The sequence below is a fragment of the Garra rufa genome, chromosome 2 (genome assembly GCF_049309525.1).
Source record: "Garra rufa chromosome 2, GarRuf1.0, whole genome shotgun sequence".
Classification (NCBI taxonomy): domain Eukaryota; kingdom Metazoa; phylum Chordata; class Actinopteri; order Cypriniformes; family Cyprinidae; genus Garra; species Garra rufa.
The window spans coordinates 10,884,395-10,903,480 of NC_133362.1; the positions used below are offsets into that span (position 1 = coordinate 10,884,395).

At 31.2% G+C, this 19,086-nt stretch overlaps 2 protein-coding genes across 2 annotated transcripts in view; one reads left to right on the forward strand and one right to left on the reverse strand.

The window, feature by feature from the left end:
- Positions 1-792, forward strand: part of btaf1 (BTAF1 RNA polymerase II, B-TFIID transcription factor-associated) — a 45,899-nt gene extending 45,107 nt beyond the window's left edge. Inside the window, exon 38 of the mRNA XM_073834862.1 lies at positions 6-792. Within this exon, the coding sequence (XP_073690963.1) occupies positions 6-152 (147 nt within the window). The 3' untranslated portion in view covers positions 153-792. The remainder of the gene's footprint in view (positions 1-5) is intronic.
- Positions 793-9,071: 8,279 nt separating this feature from the next.
- cpeb3 (cytoplasmic polyadenylation element binding protein 3) overlaps positions 9,072-19,086 on the reverse strand; it is a 36,978-nt gene continuing 26,963 nt past the window's right edge. Inside the window, exons 8-11 of the mRNA XM_073834863.1 lie at positions 18,316-18,434; positions 15,614-15,728; positions 15,312-15,493; positions 9,072-10,928 (exon numbers count right to left, since the gene is read on the reverse strand). Of these exons, the coding sequence (XP_073690964.1) occupies positions 10,701-10,928; positions 15,312-15,493; positions 15,614-15,728; positions 18,316-18,434 (644 nt within the window). The 3' untranslated portion in view covers positions 9,072-10,700. The remainder of the gene's footprint in view (positions 10,929-15,311; positions 15,494-15,613; positions 15,729-18,315; positions 18,435-19,086) is intronic.

Below are 19,086 nucleotides of genomic sequence, written 5' to 3' on the forward strand. Positions count from 1 at the left end.
TTTAGAATGATAAAGCAGACAAGAGCGATGCAGCGTCGTCGTCTGGTAAAAGCAGTATGAAGTCTGTTCTGGATGGGCTTGGTGACCTGTGGGACCAGCAGCAGTATGAGAACGAATACGACCTGGACGGCTTCATGCACTCGCTTAAATGAGCCACGTTCAACATGCACAACAAAACCAGAAAAGACTTGAAGCCGTCTGATTGGACAACGGAGAGATGTGCTATCGGCACCGTAGCTATCGGCCTTAAATACTCCAGTCTAACGCTCGTCACAGTCTTACAGCTCTTCCTGTAGGTTCTTACAATTCGCTCAAGATCTGAGATCTAAAACTGTCTGTTATTAATGTGTCACTAGACGAAGTCTTAAAGCTAATCTTACAAAGTTGAGTGTTGTACAGATGGCAACATGTGAACCTCAGGATTTCCAGAACTCGCCATCAGTATCCGTGATGACAGTATTTCCCAACTGAATGAAGAGAGCTGGTGAGACGAGAACTGGAACGCACTGAAACGCTTCCGCGATGGTGTAGTGACTGTAATGGTTCATCCAGACTAGGAGGCGCTTGACTAACTCCTGTAGGATTATGAAGGGCTTGTAGCTGCTGCTCCATTGGAAATGTCTTACATGCACTGACTGAGATGTTTAGGTACAGCTGAAAGAGCAGCGGGACAATGGCCTCGGAAACATTGTAGAGTTTTAAAAGGAAAAGATAGGACTAAATATTTCTGTTATTTGCCTTTTTGGGTAAGCTGGTAGAATTTTAATAAATTCTAATGAGCGCTCTTTAAAATGTCTCGTCTGTGTCTGTCTGTATTTAGGAAAAATGTGTGAATGAGCTGCTAAACCAGACATGATGTATGCAAGTGTCATATATTACAGAATTCACTGAAGTGTGTTTAATGTATTTTTTTTTTCTTCAAAAGGGCACATTATGGCAAAAAATCTAATAAAATCATCCATCTGCTTAATTACAAAAAAAAAAAAACACCATGCGGCCATGTAAAATAACGTTGAAAGAGCCCCCCTGTATATTTTTTTTTGGTTTTATATTTTTATATAGTATAGTCTTTATGTATAAAATAAAAATGATATACTATATAAATCTATTATACATTATTTAAAATATATTAAAATATTCAATAGAAAGATTACATATATTTATATATTTATTAATATATTTTAATTTTTTTATTAAATGTATATACACAAATTATGTAAATATAAAATAATATACTAAATATTTTATAAAAAAAATTATAAAATATAAAATGGTAAATTATACATTACGTAAATATACATAATTGGTATGTATTTTTATTATATATTATATTTATAAATGTATAAATATTTTAAATAATTAGAATAATTGCATATAAAAATGTACTATTTAATATTTCTATATATATTTTTTAATTTGTGTATATATAAATATAATACAAAAATATATTTTATAATATAATAAAATATTTTAAATACATACTTATATAATTTTTTTTGTTTACATATTTATAGTATACACTTATTTTTAATTATATATATATATCTATAAAAATGTATTATATTGTAGTAATTAATATAACTAATATTTATTTTTTATTAGAAAAAGTACATTTAATATTTATATATTTATTAATATAATTAAAAATAAATGTATACTAATTTTTTTATACTTTTTATACTAATATATATATTATTTTTATTTATGTATATATATATATATATAATATTGAAAAATAATATCTAGTATATATATTTTTTATTATATATAAAAATGTTCTATTTAAAATTTCTATGTATATTTTTAATAATACACTGGCATCACTTTTTTTTTTTAATATGTCAAGTGATACAAATGGCATCTGTTTTGCAGAATATTGCTGTCTTGCTTTTTTCATCCGCTGTTCAAAATATTGAAGTTCAATTTCACAACTTTTCAAACCAATCTGTGGTAAAAAAAAAGTGTGTCAGGAAAAAGCCCCGTTCAAAGCCATTTTAATTAATTTCCAACATTTCCCGCAGCAGGTGGCTGGTTTGTTTGCATTTCCGCAGTGAGATTTTACAAGAAGAGAACGACTCTGCAAAAGATGACAATGTTTCACAGTGTCATACAATTACATTTAATAAGATTTGCTGTTCAGTACAGAAAAGGGAAAAATCATGACGGTGGGGAAAAAGCTAGTAAGCATTAGCAGCACTGCGCTTATTGTATCCAAAAAACCCTTTAATCACAGTTTTACTGCAAAGTTAGACAAGCAGAGGTCCAAGATAACAATCTCAAAGCCTTGCGAAGATGGAACCAGATGTGAAATACGAAATCAAAAGTTAAACTACATTTGAAAAAAACAAACAGGCTTTTAATCATTTTGTAAAATGACAAATGGAGCTAAAAGTGTGGTAGAAGAGAAAAACCACAAGCCAAAATGACTGGACTAGATATTTTTTTGTGAAAGTGTCACAACACAGGACATCTTCTAATTATACAGCACAGCTTATTATCAAAGGATTGCCATATAGGAAAATCTTAAGACAAAGATGGTTTAAAAAGAAAACGAGGTACGTCTTAAGTTAGTCAAGGGAATTTCATCATGTTTGTGTTTTGACAGTGTTTGAGAGGCCGTTACCATGACTACAGAAAATCTACTCAACACTCTGCTCAGAAATAAAATGCATTGTAGGAAACATCATGTCACTCAGTTAAACACACACAGAATGGATTGTGACTGAAAGTGGAGCTGCAGAGCCTCGTGATTTTGATCTCGACTGGGTTTCTTCACAACAACCTCACATTTGCTCCATTCTGCCGTCCTTTTCCATTGCCCATCACATTATATTACTAACCATGATTGCTGTTAATATTTTTGTGTGCAATTTTTTTCCCTAATCACACTAAAGCCCAAAGTATACTTTTTGTACGCGTTCACTAGTGTAGCCTCCATTTGATGTTTCGTGTACGAGTTCAACTGTACGCTTATGCTAGCTTATGCGTACAGTCCAATTCGTAGCCTCCATTTTACATTGTGTGCAAACCCGGGCTTCATCCATGTCCAGTGTCTGCTCTATTTCTTTTTCTCCATGCGTTATGACTGATGGTGACGCGTTGCTGCCACACATTATTATGACAATTAAACGGAAATAATAAGATGTCATGTAGTTTAACGAGATGTCGTTAAAACTAAGTAATTCTCATTAAAATGTCAATTTCTCATAAAAACAAGACAATATTCTCATCAATACATCTTTTCTTGTAAAACGAGGTGTCAACGTAATTATTTTTTAAATTATATTTTGTTACATCTTTTCTCGTAAAAACGATGTGTTAAAACAATTATCGCTAGAACGACACCTATTCTCGTAAAAACAAGATGTTAAAACTACGTAATTATCTCGTTAAAACAACATAATTATCTCATTAAAATTACAATTTCTCGTTAAAACAAGATGTTGTTAAAACAGCAATTATCTCGTCAAAACGACATCTTTTCTCGTAAAACAACGTAATTATTTTGTTAAAACAACGTAATTATTTTTTCAATTTTATTTTTTTGATACAACATCTTTTCTCGTAAAAACGACGTGTTAAAACAACAATCGCTAGAACGACACCTATTCTCGTAAAAACAAGATGTTAAAACTACGTAATTATCTCGTTAAAACAACATAATTATCTCATTAAAATTACAATTTCTTGTTAAAACAGCAATTATCTCGTCAAAACGACATCTTTTCTCGTAAAACAAGGTCTCGTTAAAACAACGTAATTATTTTGTTAAAACTACGTAAATTATTTTGTTACAACGACAAATCTTTTCTCGTAAAAATGACGTGTTAAAATGACAATTATCGTTAGAACGACACCTATTCTCGTAAAAACAAGATGTTAAAACTACGTAATTATCTCGTTAAAACAACAATTATCTCATTAAAATTACAATTTCTCGTTAAAACAGCAATTATCTCGTCAAAACGAAATCTTTTCTCGTAAAACAAGGTCTCGTTAAAACAACGTAATTATTTTGTTAAAACTACGTAAATTATTTTGTTACAACGACAAATCTTTTCTCGTAAAAATGACGTGTTAAAATGACAATTATCGTTAGAACGACACCTATTCTCGTAAAAACAAGATGTTAAAACTACGTAATTATCTCGTTAAAATTACATCTTTTCTTGTAAAAAACAATGCTATGTCATTAAAACAACTTAATTATCTCATTAAAATGTCAATTTCTCGTAAAAACAAGATATGTCGTTAAAACACCGATTATCTCATCAAAACAACATCTTTTCTCGTAAAACGAGGTGTTGTCAAAACAACGTAATCATTTCGTTAAAACTGTAATTATTTCACTAAAACATCATCTTTACTCGTAAAAACAAGATGTCGTTAAAACAAGTATTTTGTTAAAACAACGTAATCATTTTATGTAAAATTAATTTCACTAAAACAACATCTTGTTTTTACAAGAAAACACCTTATGTTGTTAAAACGACAATTATCACGTTAAAATGACATCTTTTCTTGTAAAAACGAGATGTCATTAAAACAACGTAATTATCTCATTAAAATGACAATTTCTCATTGTCGTTAAAACGCCAATTATCTCATCCAAACGACATCTTTTCTCGTAAAACGAGGTCTTGTTAAAACAACGTAATTATTTTGTTAAAACTAATTATTTCAATAAAACATCTTTCCTCGTAAAAACGAGATGTCGTTAAAACAATGTAATTATTTAAATTTAAACTGTAATTATTTCACTAAAACAACATCATGTGTTTACAAGAAAACATCTCGTTGTGTCGTTAAAACAACGTAATTATTTTGTTAAAACTAATTATTTCAATAAAACATCTTTTCTCATAAAAACGAGATGTTATTAAAACAACGTGATTATCTAGTTAAAACAACATCTCTCGTAATAACGATGTTTTCTCAAGATGTTATGTTGTTAAAATGGTGTAATCTCGTTAAAACAATTTCTCGTAAAAACAAGATGTTAAAACGACAATTATTGATGTTTTCTCATAATAACAAGATGTTAATTTGGTAAAACAACACATTTTCTTGTAAAAAATATTTTTTTTTCTGTTAAAACGACATCTTGTTAAAACATCTTTTCTTGTAATAACGAGATGTTTTCTTGTTAAAACGTCTTTTCTTATAATAACGAGATGTTTTCTCGTAATAACAAGATGTTGTCGTTAAAATGACGTAATTATCTCTTTAAAATTTAAATTTCACGTAAAAAACTTATTTTCTCATTAAAACGTTATCTTTTCTCGTAAAAATTAGACATGTTGTTAAAACATCTTATTTCGTAATAATTCCATTAAAACGACATCTTTGCTCATAAAAACAAAATGTCGTTAAAACAACAATTTTCTTGTAAAACAACATCTTTACTCATAGAGGTCGTTATCACGAGGAAAATACATTGTTTTAACGGGAAAACATCGAATTATTACGAAAAAGATCTTGTTAAAATGACATTTCGTTATTATGACATAATTGAGTGTGGCAGCAATGCATCACTGTAATAAACCATCTTGAACTTTTATTTTTAAACCAAAATAAGAAATATTCTTAAACTTTTTTTAAACCAAAGCTGGGTTTTATAGCCATTGTGTTGTTACTGCAGTCTCATTTTCTTTAGTTTAATTTTCTGCTGTGAAACAATGGCCCGGGACAGTGTTGCCACCTTGTGGAACAACGGCTTACTGCAAAACAAATTCAACGCATGACGAAACTAAAAGTAAAGTATACTTTGGGCTTAATGTAAGCAACAAGCTTAGACATTTTAGTAATAATATTACAAAGTTTTCAACTTCAAAAATGAAAATGAAAATAAAAATAAGAATTAGCGGCATAAAATTAATTTATTCCACATAAAAATACAAAATAATATTAATGACATTGACCAGATATGAAAGTCTCCCCCAGACATAGCCAACATTAATGGTTGAGGAATAAGTGTGTAAAGAAAAAACACAAATAAAAAAAATAATGGAAAATATGTAAATATGTTTTAATTCTTGTCTCTTTTTTTTTTTTTGCAAAAAATCTCTAAAAAATAATGAAAAAATTTCTCAGTACAAAGGCTACATTACTACTGGAAGGTACTAGCACGTCGAGTAAATACACAGTAGAAAATGATTTTAGTGAATCACAATGCTCGCAATGAAAATAAATCTGCAATAAAGATTTATGCCTCTTTTTCTGTTCTTTTTTTTTTCTTTTTTACAAACAGTACAAACAGTATTGCACATTACAACAAAGAAATCGAGGTTCTCAGCCTTTAAAAAAGGGACTAATTCAAGTCTCGGGTGAGTAGAAGGCCACCGCATCAGCGACGCATCTGGGGCTTTCCGTCAACGTTTAATATCTTTCCAGCTTCTCAAAATGAACATTTTCTTTCTCTCCATCTTTAACAAATCGGGGGCGTGTTCGCTTTTCAAAACAAAGGAAAACACCATTTCACGAAAACATAAAAATAGAACGAACAGAAGATTTCACAACTCTGGTCAGCATAGTAAAGGTCTGATTGTAAATAGTAGTATGTTCAGTTGACTTGATAAGCACCTGATGGCCTGTTGACCCTATAGAATATATATATTCATAGAAAATATATATATTTTATAATAGTAATAAGATCAGATGTGAAACACTGTGATGTCGCAGCGGGGACAGCGGCTGTACTTCAGCTTCCTACTACAGTATTAAAATAATACAGCTCTAACTCCTTCAGTTGTTTTTGTTTTTAATTTTTTTTTCCAAAAATAAAATTAAAAGCAAATAAGCATGACAAAAATAAAATTAAGCATCTGTTAAATCATTCTTTTTTTCTCTAGCAGAATTAAATTAATATATATAGTCTTTATCTGAATAAACTTACTTAGAAAATATCAATCTCTCTCCTATTTCAAAATTGAGGTATTGCAAAAGATTACGTCAGTCAGAAAGCACACATATTTTTCTCTATTAAAAAAGAAAGGAGGAAAAAAAAACAACAACAACAACGCTGACTGTTCAACCATCCAGATACAAAGAGTAGTGCATAACAAATATTAGATCTACTACACAGAAGGAACAAACAGAAAAATCTGGGCAGGGAAAGAAACATCACAAACGCACCCAGAATTCACCATCATCGGGATCGGGGTTATCCACAATCCTCTTTTTCTCCATCGGTACAAAAGTAGTGTTCGCATTTGTCATTTTTAACGAACTAAGCGTGCTAACCGAAAGCTGACAGCTTCTTAACTCTCGGATAAGCAGCCGTTCCTCTCCACCGTCTCTTAATTTCGTTTCAAAATGTCCACCACATTAGCAGGTCGTGATTTTACTTCAAGCTTCGCTGGATAATCTTGGATATCGACGCAGCGGCTACGCGAGGTACTTCCTTCGCCGTATGTCAAAGTTACGTTAGTGATTTAAACCAGTGTTCGCTTATTCTCCCAGAGTTACCGGTCGGACACAGTATTTGAAGTCGTCGGCGTGCAACGTAGTGTAATTGGTCGTTTCGAGTCGGACAGCTCTTTGGTTGTGACGGGACGCGGGTCGTGGGCGAGATCCGTGGACAGAAGGGACAGTATGTTTCACAGGACGTTCCATGTCGGACATCGATAACAGTTAAAGCGAATCACAGTTCTAGGCGTCGTCTAACCGAACTACATGGTGTATAAAAAATTGCACAAGTCTATGAACAATCACTGCAAAAGTTACTTCACCTGTTAAAGACATTTCGCTAGGAGATCCTACAGCTAAGTGAGTTGAGCGGTTCTGTCATTTTGCAGGTCTCATGATTTTTTTTTTGTAGTAGTAGTAGTAGTAGTAGTAGTAGTAGTATTCCTGTCATGCCCAGTTTGTGCTCTATGGAAGCTTATGTCCGCCACAAAATAAAAAAAATTCTCTTGCACAATTTGGAAAAGTTATACTATAAGTTTTTGCAAATAAACGTCTAATTGTGAGAGTCAAAACTCTGAGATTTAACAAAACAAAGTGTCATAATAAAAAAAATAAAAAAGAAGTTTATATCACAATTTGGACTTTTTCTGAGGTAAAATTGAGAAGAAAAAAAAGTCCAAATTGTGACAAAGAATCCTGACTTTTTGTCTCACAATTCTAACTTTTTTCTTATTATATAAATTTGCAATTGTCAAAAAAAATTAAGAAATAAAATTTGAATTTTTTCATTTTTTTCCCTCGTAATTGCCCCAAAAAATTAAAATAAAATAAAAATCTGAATAAAAATATAATTATAAAAAATAAAAATAGCATTTTTCCCTCGTAATTGCCCCCCAAATAATAAATAAATTAAATAAAAAATAAAGACATAAAAAATGTGACTTTTTTCATTTTTCTCCTGGCAATTGCCAAAGAAAAAATAAAAAGGTAATTGCTTTTTATCTCACAATTCTGACTTTTTTCCCCTCTCTCAGTTGCGAGTATATATCCCACAATTTAGACTATTCTTCAGAATTTGGGCTTTTATGCAATTCTAAGAAAAATCAGAACAGTGACATATACAAGCCATAAACAAAAAAGCCATATTTATTTATAAAAAAAAAAAAAGTAATTGTCAGCTTGTGTGAGCTTTTAGTTTCCACCATGGAATACAAAAAGTTTTTATGTAACAGTTCAGATTTTTTTTTCCCTTCGCAAAAGTAAAAATTGCAAGTTTATATCACAATTTGAACATTTTTGTCACAATTCTGTCTCTAAATTGTGAGGAAAAAAAGTCCAAATTGTGACACAGAATCCTGACTTTTTAATCTCACAATTCAGACTTTTTTTTTTTTTCATATGCTATAAACTTGCAATTGCCAATTTTTTTTTTAATAAACTCACAATTGTCAAAAAATAAAAATAAAATAAAATAATAAAAATCAGAATATAACAGACTTTTTTTGTATGATTCAAACTTGCAAATGCAAAAAAAAAAAATTTATTAAAAAAAAATTATATATATATATATATATATATATATATATATATATATATATATATATATATATATATATATATATATAGAATCAGAATAAAAAATTAGAAAGCTAATTGCAGACAAACTCACAACTGGCAAAAACATAAAACAAAAATTTGAAAACGATTAAAAACAAAAATAAAAAGGTAATTTGGTGACAATTTGGGCATTTTTTTGTTCTTAAAAATTGTTAGAAGAAAAGTCCAAATTGTGACAGAACCTTGACTTTTTATCTCACAATTCTGACTTTTTTTCTTGAGTTAATATTTCACAATTTAGACTTTTCTACTCAGAATTTCAAGTTTATGTTTCACAATTTGCCATTCTAACTTTATATCTCATAATTTTGAAAAAGTCAGTATTGTCAGATATAAACTCACAATCCTGAGAAAAAACTTGTGAGATTGTTTCTTTCCATGAAATAAAATAATAATAAAAAAAGAAATTACAAATTTGTATCATTTTTTTTCTTCAGAATTCTGACCTTTTTATCTCAATTGCGAAAAAAAGTCAAAATTGTAACACATGAAATTGTAAAAAAAAAAGTCGGAATTGTAACTCCAAATACACAAGTCCAAATTATGGATTAGTTTTTGTTATCCCTAAATTATATAAGGAAAGAAACAGTTATAGTTATAAACTTGGATAAAAAAAAGGAATAAAAAAAAAGGTAATTGCATGGAAAATTCTTCTCACAATTTAGACATTTTTCCTTATAATTTGGACTTTTTTCCCCAACTTTTTTCGCAAGTCAGATTTGTGAGATAAAAGATGCAATTACATTTCTTATTTTTTATTCTGTGGCGGAAATAAGCTTCCATAGCGCTCCATATCGCTCGTCCATTGTGGGGGAAATGAAAGTGAGACCCGATTTTACAGCATGCATCGCAGACTCATTAACATGCAGTTTCGTTGCAGACGCAGACGCTTCGGAGCGCTCGTTCGTCTGAATAAAGTATGACGGTATGGACTCATACCATGGATTTAGCAGCAAAAGCTATTGCAGCATTACATGTAGATAATACTAAAAAACTGGTAAAAAAATGAAGCCTAAAAAACCGAAGCGAACGGAACGAGATGCATGCATGAGGTATTACTATTCATTTCAACATGGAGAGCAAATGGCGTTTTACTCATAATATAACTCAAGTGTTTTATTTTTTTTAACAGCTCACTTAAACATGATTTTCTCAATGAATTAATTTCACCTTTGGTAACTTTTTTTATCATCATCTAAGGGGGGATTTCCTACCACCACTCTGTTTTTCGCAATAAGTGCAAGCTCCTTTAAAAAGTTTGACACCCAAAACGTATTATATCTATGTGTATATAGATAAATATAAAATAAAAATATATCCTTTTTGTAAATGTACTGTATATATTATATATATATATATATATATATATATTCTCACACTGCCTAATGTTACCTATATGGAGCACTAAACCGATCAAACGAAGGATAATGAAAGAATTAAAGCACAACATCCTGATAAGCGTTAACATCGACTGTTTGTGCCAAAGTGCAACGTTTGAGCACGCAGACTCAAAATTCATATTTTCCTAAGTGTTTGTAAGCAGAGAATATAGTGGACAGAGATACCATGATATTTGTTTTCTAAAAACAAAAGCTGAGAGGGGAGATCCGTGTGCGGTTACTGGTCATGATGTTGAAGGTGTTGGGTGGGTGGAGAGGGTGACGTGGCGCTTGCCATCAGCTCCAGTGGAAGGACACGTGCCGAGGTCGATCTCCGCCTTCCTTCACCAGCGGTTTGTGGAACTCGCGGCCGGCGCGCGAGTGGATGCTCGCCCAGCAGTACTCGCAGTAATACTGCAGACAGGTGACGTTGGCACAGAAAAAAGGGGCAAACTTTCCTCCGCAGCGAGCACCCTGACATTCATCACACATCTGATCGTCCAGCACATACGGTTTCACCTCCACCTGCGGACAAAGCGTAGAGAGTGAGTATAGAGAGAGAAACTCACGGTAAATTCTTGTTTGGTTTGTATGTCTAATAACATGGAGGAAGTGCATATTATAATTAGCGATACATAGTATAATTGTGAGGAAAAAAAGTCCAAATTGTGACACAGAATCCTGACTTTTTTTGCATATGATATAAACTTGCAACTGCTAAAAAAAATAAATCAGAAAATCAGAAAAGTAGCAGCTTTTTATCTCACAATTCTGACTTTTTTTGTGTGATAAACTCACAATTGTCAAAATAAATAAATAGATACAAATAAAATTGTATATTTTATATTATAACATTTATAAAATTAAAAAAGGTAACTGCAGCTTTTTATCTCTTTTTATATATGTATATATATATATATGTAATTATCAATTAAATTGTGTGTGTATATGCACTTTTTATATATAATATATAAAATTCTTATATTACAATTTATTTATATAGATAGTTTATAAAATAATAAAAACATAATATTTCTATATTTATGGTTTTATATTAACCTTAGAACAGAATACTAAAAGTTTTCTACATATAATACTATATATATATATAATACTATATACTAATTAATAATTTTAGATAAATGGACAAACTGCATGTATTAAGCAGGTTTACATACATTTATTCATCATATATATATATATATATATATATATATATATATATATATATATATATATATATATATATATATATATGACACATACATATACATACACACATAATACTTTGTTTATTCATACTTTTATTATTATTATTATTTATTGTTTATCTATAAATATACTAAATAGACAAACTGAATGTCTTAAAAGTTCTCTTTATTATATTATATATAGTATAATATATAAAAATATTACAAAATTATGATTAAATAACATACAGAGTAAAAGAATTATATAAAATATAATATTAAAATGTAAATATATATTTTTAATAAAATGTAAAAAAAAAGTTTATATATATATATTAGGGGTGGGCATAGATTAATTTTTTTAATCTAGATTAAATCTTGGAATTAATCTAGATTAATCTAGATTAAAATGGCTAATTTGAATTCTGCTGAAGGCATTCAGAATATGTGTGCTACCCAAATAATGACTAAACATGTTACGCCGTACTTTTATTTTGACAGGTTGCCGTGAAGTTTCTGTGTATACAGTATGACATGATGCGAGTTTTCTCAAATGAAACGGTATAAGTGACACTCACAGCAGTTTTGGAGATTGAGTTTATCTGTTCATGTGAGATGCAAATGCCAAAAATTACCGGGAGCGTCACGTGTGTTTCAGTATGCGTGTAGTAAAAGCGCGTCTCCACCATTCATAGTATGAATTTCATGCATACAGCTAGGCAAGCCGAACATACCGGATTCATATTAAAACGGTCTTTTTGCATTTCAGTTTTCACAGACACTAGTCCATATCGCGATTTGAATTAAGTGACTGACCAACATTTGATTTATGAATCCAAAAAACGACGAATTTACGTGGCATTTCGCGCTATAGTAGATTCGGTTTTTATGAATGGAGGACGACGCGATCCCGTCTGTGTTTTGGCGGAGGAGAAATAAACGCGCGACCATATCCTATAGTCTTTGGTATACATCCGCGTTAAACTATCAAGGTGAAAGTCATCATAGCTTGCGTAGTTTAGACCCAGCTCCCAACCCAATTTTGAGAATAGATTAACGGCGATATTTTTTTTTATCGCCCGATAAAAGTCTCACGTTAACGCAGCACGTTAACGCCGATAACGGCCCACCACTAATATATATATATATATATATATAATGTAATATTAATTATATGTGTCTGTTATTAATATTAAAATTTATTTGAAAATGGACCATGTACAATTTTAACATAAATGTTTCCATTTCATGCATTGTACCGAATTTAGCCAGTGGCCAGTTTTAGACACAACTGTTTGAAAATCTGGAATCTGAGGATGCAACAACAACAAACAAAAAAAAAAAATCAAAATATTAAGAAAATCGCCTTTTAAATTGTCTAAATGACGTTCTTAGCAATGCATATTACTACTCAAAAACTAAGTTTTGATATATTTAGGGTAGGAAATTTACAAAATATGTTCATTGAACATGATCTTTACTTAATATCCTTATGATTTTTTGCATAATAAAAATCGATAATTTTGACCCATACAGTGTATTTTAGGCTATTGCTACAAATAATACAAAATCTCTGCATTTACCATCAAACCTTGCTAACTACAGAATCACTGTGGTAGAGGACGTCAGCTACTGACTGATGTTTCTAAATTTACATTTAGACTAACAGCACAAAATGAACTAGTATCTGAGTATGTGACACACTGATGGAGGGGTGATTCTGGTGAGCATCTAGTTTTAGTCCAGTGACCATCAGCTATTTACTTCTGAATAACATTCCCAAAACAGTCCAGTGCGTACATACGCGCACAGGAATAGCATGGAGCTATAATTAACAAACGCCACGTCTGAGACTTCATATGGCTGTCAGGCCTCCAGAAGCCCATGGTCATGTTGATTACACACAGTCTGCACTGGGGTTTCCACAGTCTGTATTGTTGGCTATATGGAAACGGCCTACAGGAAAACCACGGAACAGAAACTGCCACTATGCAATCACATCTAGAATTACAGTTATAAAAGTACAGTATAAACCTCTTTCGGGATGCGTCTAGTCAATACGGCATTCATAGCATTCTGCAGATTTTTATAATGGCCCATGATTAAGCAGATTTCCAGTTTGTAGAGAGTCTTTCACACAACGGCTCTTCATGCAAAATGTCTGGTAAAATACGGGTGTTTTGAAAGGTCAAACGGTATTAAAGTTCAAACAGTTTCATGTAAAATGTCACATTATAATGTTTTGCCAAAGATATCGCTGTGGCTTATTGCTTTATTTTATGAAGTTCAGTGCACTAGGACCAGCGCTATTTTAGTATAATTGAGATAATATAGTTTTTAATCAATATTTTGAAGTTTTTAATTTAATTTTATTTTTTTCATTTTAGTGTAATTTTAGTTTTTACTAATTTTATTGTTTTTTTAAGTGAAATTTAGTTTTTTAATATCTATATTTTCGACTGATTTTTATTTCAGTTTAGTATTTTAGTACATCAACTAAAACTAAACTATTCACACACTACCAGTCAAATGTTTTTTAATGTTTTTTTTTTTTTTTTTTTAAAGAAGTCTCTTCTGCTCACCGAGCTTGTAGTTATTTAATCCAAGGTACAGCAAAAACAGCAAAATTTGTAAATATTTTTACTATTTAAGGATTACTGCTTTCTATTTGAATATATTTTCAAATGTAATTTATTTCTGTGATCAAAGCTACATTTTTAGCATCATTACTCCAGACTTCAGTGTCGCACGATCCTACAGAAATAATTCTTATATGCTGATTATAAAAAAATAATATTTTTATTTAGCATGGATGCTTTAAAATGATCAAAAGTGATTATAAAGATATTTATAATGTTACAGAAGATAAATGCTGTTCTTCTGAACTTTTTATTCATCAAAGAAACCTGAAAAAAAGGATATTCAGCTGTTTTCAACATAATAAGAGCAATAAATGTTTTTGAGCAGCAAATCTGAACATTAGAATGTTTTCTGAAGGATCATGTGACTGGAGTAATGATGCTAAAAATTCAGCTTTAAAATCACAGGAATAAATTACATTTGAAATTATATTCAAATAGAAAACTGTTATTTTAAATAGTAAAAATATTTTAAAATGTTACTGTTTTGCTGTACTTTGGAGGCTTATATATATTTATATTCAAAATATATTATATTATTTACATTTTAGCTTATTTTATTATATTTATCTTAATAACCCTGATTAGGAGTCACTAAAAGTAAGTACTGAAATGAATTTTGCTATTAAATTGGCTGTCTTTTGCATTGTGTATAATCACACTGCAAAAAAATGCTTTTCTTACTTAGATTTTTATCTTGTTTCCAGACAAAGTATCTACAAATTCTTAAATTAAGAAGGATTTTCTAGACAATTAAAAATTACTTTCTTGTTTTCAGAAAAAAACAAGTCAAAATTAAGTGAGTTTATGCTTAGAACAAGCAAAATAAATTGCCAATGGGGTCAGCAAAAAAAAAAGAAAATAAGATTATTTTTCTTACGCCATTTGCAGATTATTTTGCTTGTTTCAAGCAAAAACGCACGTAATGTTTGACTTGTCTTTTTTAAAAAGAAATGTTTTACTTGTCTAGAAAATCCTTCTTGGTTTAAGAATTTTGTGATATTTTGGCTGGAAACAAGACAAAAAAATCTAAGTAAGAAAAGCATTTTTGCAGTGCACAAACACCAAAGCTCACTCACCCGTTTGTCAATGTCATTATGCTGAAGCTGGACAAATCTGGCGCTGATGGCAGCGATGTAGCTCTGCTGATTGGAGAAGGCCACACGGCCCGCACCTTTAGGGTATTTCAGTTCTGGGTCAGTGTCAATGCCAGCGTAACACACACCTCCATACAGTCTGTCCATGATCATAGCCAGCTCCACTATACAAACAGAGGAGCAACACAGCATTATATGATGATGATATGCCACAAGATTACATTAATGACATGTTTGATATTTCACATCCAGCACAAGAGATACTGCATGAGAGAGAAATTCACCTGCTCGTAGAGGTCGTGGAACGCCTCCCACAAAAATGGTCTTGCGTGGGTCAAGAGGCTGAGAGCCATCCATCACGAAATCACTGTCACTCAGGTTCCACGGGCGAATCTGGACCTGAGAACGAAAAATTGTTAATCTCTAGAAGATATTCAATGCAAGATGCACGTTTTAAGACCTAAAGGCCTTAAGACCTAAGTAGGGCCAAACTAGTTTTCTGTGAGAAGGTCAGGTGAAACCCTGTAAATTATATTAGCTTATTACACAAATGATTTATATAAGCATATTTTATGTAATTAATTAGCAAAATTGATCATATATATAATTATATGTTAATTATACAGTCAAACCAAAATTTATTCAGACACCTTTAACATTTCTCACATTATCACGCTAAACTATATTTTCGCTATAGTTTAGAAAATGGCAATAAAATGTGACAAGAACTCAGAGTTCAGAACAAATTCATCTTGATAATGTCAGATAACTTTGACAGAAAGGTATATAATGGAATATAATCAACCAAAAATTCAGGCAACTGTTAGTTAATATGACAATATTTACGCAAATATCAATACTTTGTTGAACAATTACCAAGCAATGCTTGATTTTGTTCAGTCTGTGGTGTAAAAAGGTCACATTAGCAATAAATAAAAAAAAAATGCTCAAGCAAAACATGGTCAGGTTTTTATTTTTTAACATTTTTACTGGTAGTCCACTGTATGAAGAATTTTTGGGAATAATATTTTGCTATCCTTACTTACATAAATGAACTATAGTGTTCTGCACCCACTAACAAAAAAATATCAAAAATTATATTGGGTGTCAGAATTTTTGGTTTGCTATATATGTAATTTAATAAATATATTGTATTTATTATATTTTAATATAATGTTAAAATTAATATTGTGAAATATTATTACAATATAAAAGAACAGCTTTCTGTTTTAATATACTGTAAAATATAATTCAATCATGTGATGCAATTTTCATCATCCATTACTCAAGTCTTCAGTGTCACATGATCCTTCAGAAATCATTCTGATTTATGAACAATATGCTGATTTATTATCAATGTTGGAAACCGTTTTTGCAGTTTAATATTTTTTTGGAACCTGTGATACGTTTTTCAGCATTCTTTGATGAATAAAAGTTAAAAAGAACAGCATTTATTGAAAACAGAAATATTTCCAAACAATGTAAGTCTTTACCATCACTTTGTATTAATTTAACAGATGCTTGCTGAGAAAAATATTAATTTGATTTAAAAAAAAAAAAAGAGAAAAAATGACTAACCCCAAGCATTTGAACAATAGTGTATATTATTACAAAAGATTTCTTTTTTTTTTTAAACAAGTCCTGTTCTTTTTTTCTTTTTATTCTTCCTACAAAAAGTATCACAGGTTCCAAAAAAAAAAAAACTAAGAAGCAAAAAATGTTTCAGAAAATTCTGCTTTGATCACAGGAATATATTATGTTTCAGTATATTAAAATAGTAAAACATTATTTTATATTGCAATAATATTTTATAATATTATAGCTTCTTTTGTATTTTTGATCAAATATAAATGCAACTTTAAAGAGCATAAGAGACTTCTTTAAAAATCATTAAAAGTCTTTCTTATTCCAGACTTTTGAACGGTAGTGTATAGATAAATATCACACAAATATATAAATTTTAGAATTACACACGTCTCATATTTTACATATACATTTTATGTAAACACACACACACACACACACACACACACACACACACAATATATATGTATATATATATATATATATATGTAATTTTTAAAATGAAAATATTTTAAATATATAATATACTTCAATATATGTGACCCTGGACCACAAAACCAGTCTTAGGTAGCACGGTATATTTGTAGCAATAGCCAAAAATACATTGTATGGGTTAAAATGACCAATTTTTCTTTTATGCCAAAAATTATTAGGATATCAAGTAAAGATCATGTTCCATGAAGATATTTAGTAAATTTCCTACCGTAGTAACATGCATTGCAAAGAACTTCAGTGGACAACTTTAAAGACGCTTTTCTCAATATTTTTATTTATTTTGCACCCTCAGACTCCAGATTTTCAAATAGTTGTATCTACCTATCCTAACAAATCATACATCAATGAAATCAATTTTAGATGATGATGAAAAATTGACCCTTATGACTGGTTTTGTGGTCTAGGGTCACATACTGGGGCAGCCGTGGCCTAATGGTTAGGGAGTCGGACCTGTAACCCAAAGGTTGCAGGTTCGAGTCCCAGGTCCGGCAGGGATTGTAGGTGGAGATTGTGAATGTACAGCACTCTCTCCACCCTCAATGCCACGACTGAGGTGAGTCCCTTGAGCAAGGCACCGTTCCCCCAACTGCTCCCCGGGCGCCGCAGCAATGGCTGCCCACTGCTCCGGGTGTGTGTTCACGGTGTGTGTGTGTTCACTACTGTGTGTGTGCACTTGGATGGGTTAAATGCAGAGCACAAATTCCTAGTATGGGTCACCATACTTGGCCTCACTTCACCTCCTTTCCTTTCCTCCTTTCCATACATTAATATAATTGTTATAGAATTAAATATAATTTAATTATTTAAATGTATTTAATTATTAAAAATAATTATCATCATCAAAAATCATTTAAAAATCTGATCTCCTCGGAACATTGCTTCTGTGATGTGGCAGTGCTTTACTCACTGGTTTATCTTTAATAGTGGGGCTCGAGACACAAAGGTAGAGTTTCCCGTCCTCCTCAATGCAGGCATCAATGAGAGCCTGAACCGAACTCTCCTCCTGGAAGAGCAGGAAAGCGTAACCTGCAGAAGGAAGAGCATAAGAGATGAGACAATCTCTGGCTGCACAGAGTCAGACTGCAGCCAAGACCAGAAGAGCTCAGAACACAGGAAGCACATAACCGCTGCTGACGGCACAGACTGAACCGAGTCTGCATCTGGAGGAATAAACACAACCAGTCTGTAATAACAGTAACCATTCATTCTGATGATCAGAGAGAGAGAGAGCGAGAGACAGTGGTTGTTTATGCTCTTTTGTGTAGTCACAGGACACTGTTTCATTCCTGTATCTGCTGTGAGAGCTACAACTAAATGTGGGAGGAGCATGCTTGAGTGGGTGGGACAAGGGGCGGGGCTATGCTGAGGTGAAATTGGGACATGCTGTTTATTGTAGCTGAAAACTGTGGAAATAAAATTGTCTACAACTTGCTACTGTCATATTTATTTCACATAAACGAAATATCAAAGTCACAAATTGTCTTTGTCAAACAATATTGTTAAGCAAATTCCTATGACATTAACTAAGCAACACAGTCAATCTCTATGGATTCTATAGCAGTCTATTATTATATCATGTATTTTTGCTCAACCATCCAGGATCGAATCTATTAATTTTTGTAAGTTTATATAGAGTGGTTATTGTTTGACATTTTTCTCTTGCTTCTCTGAATCTAAA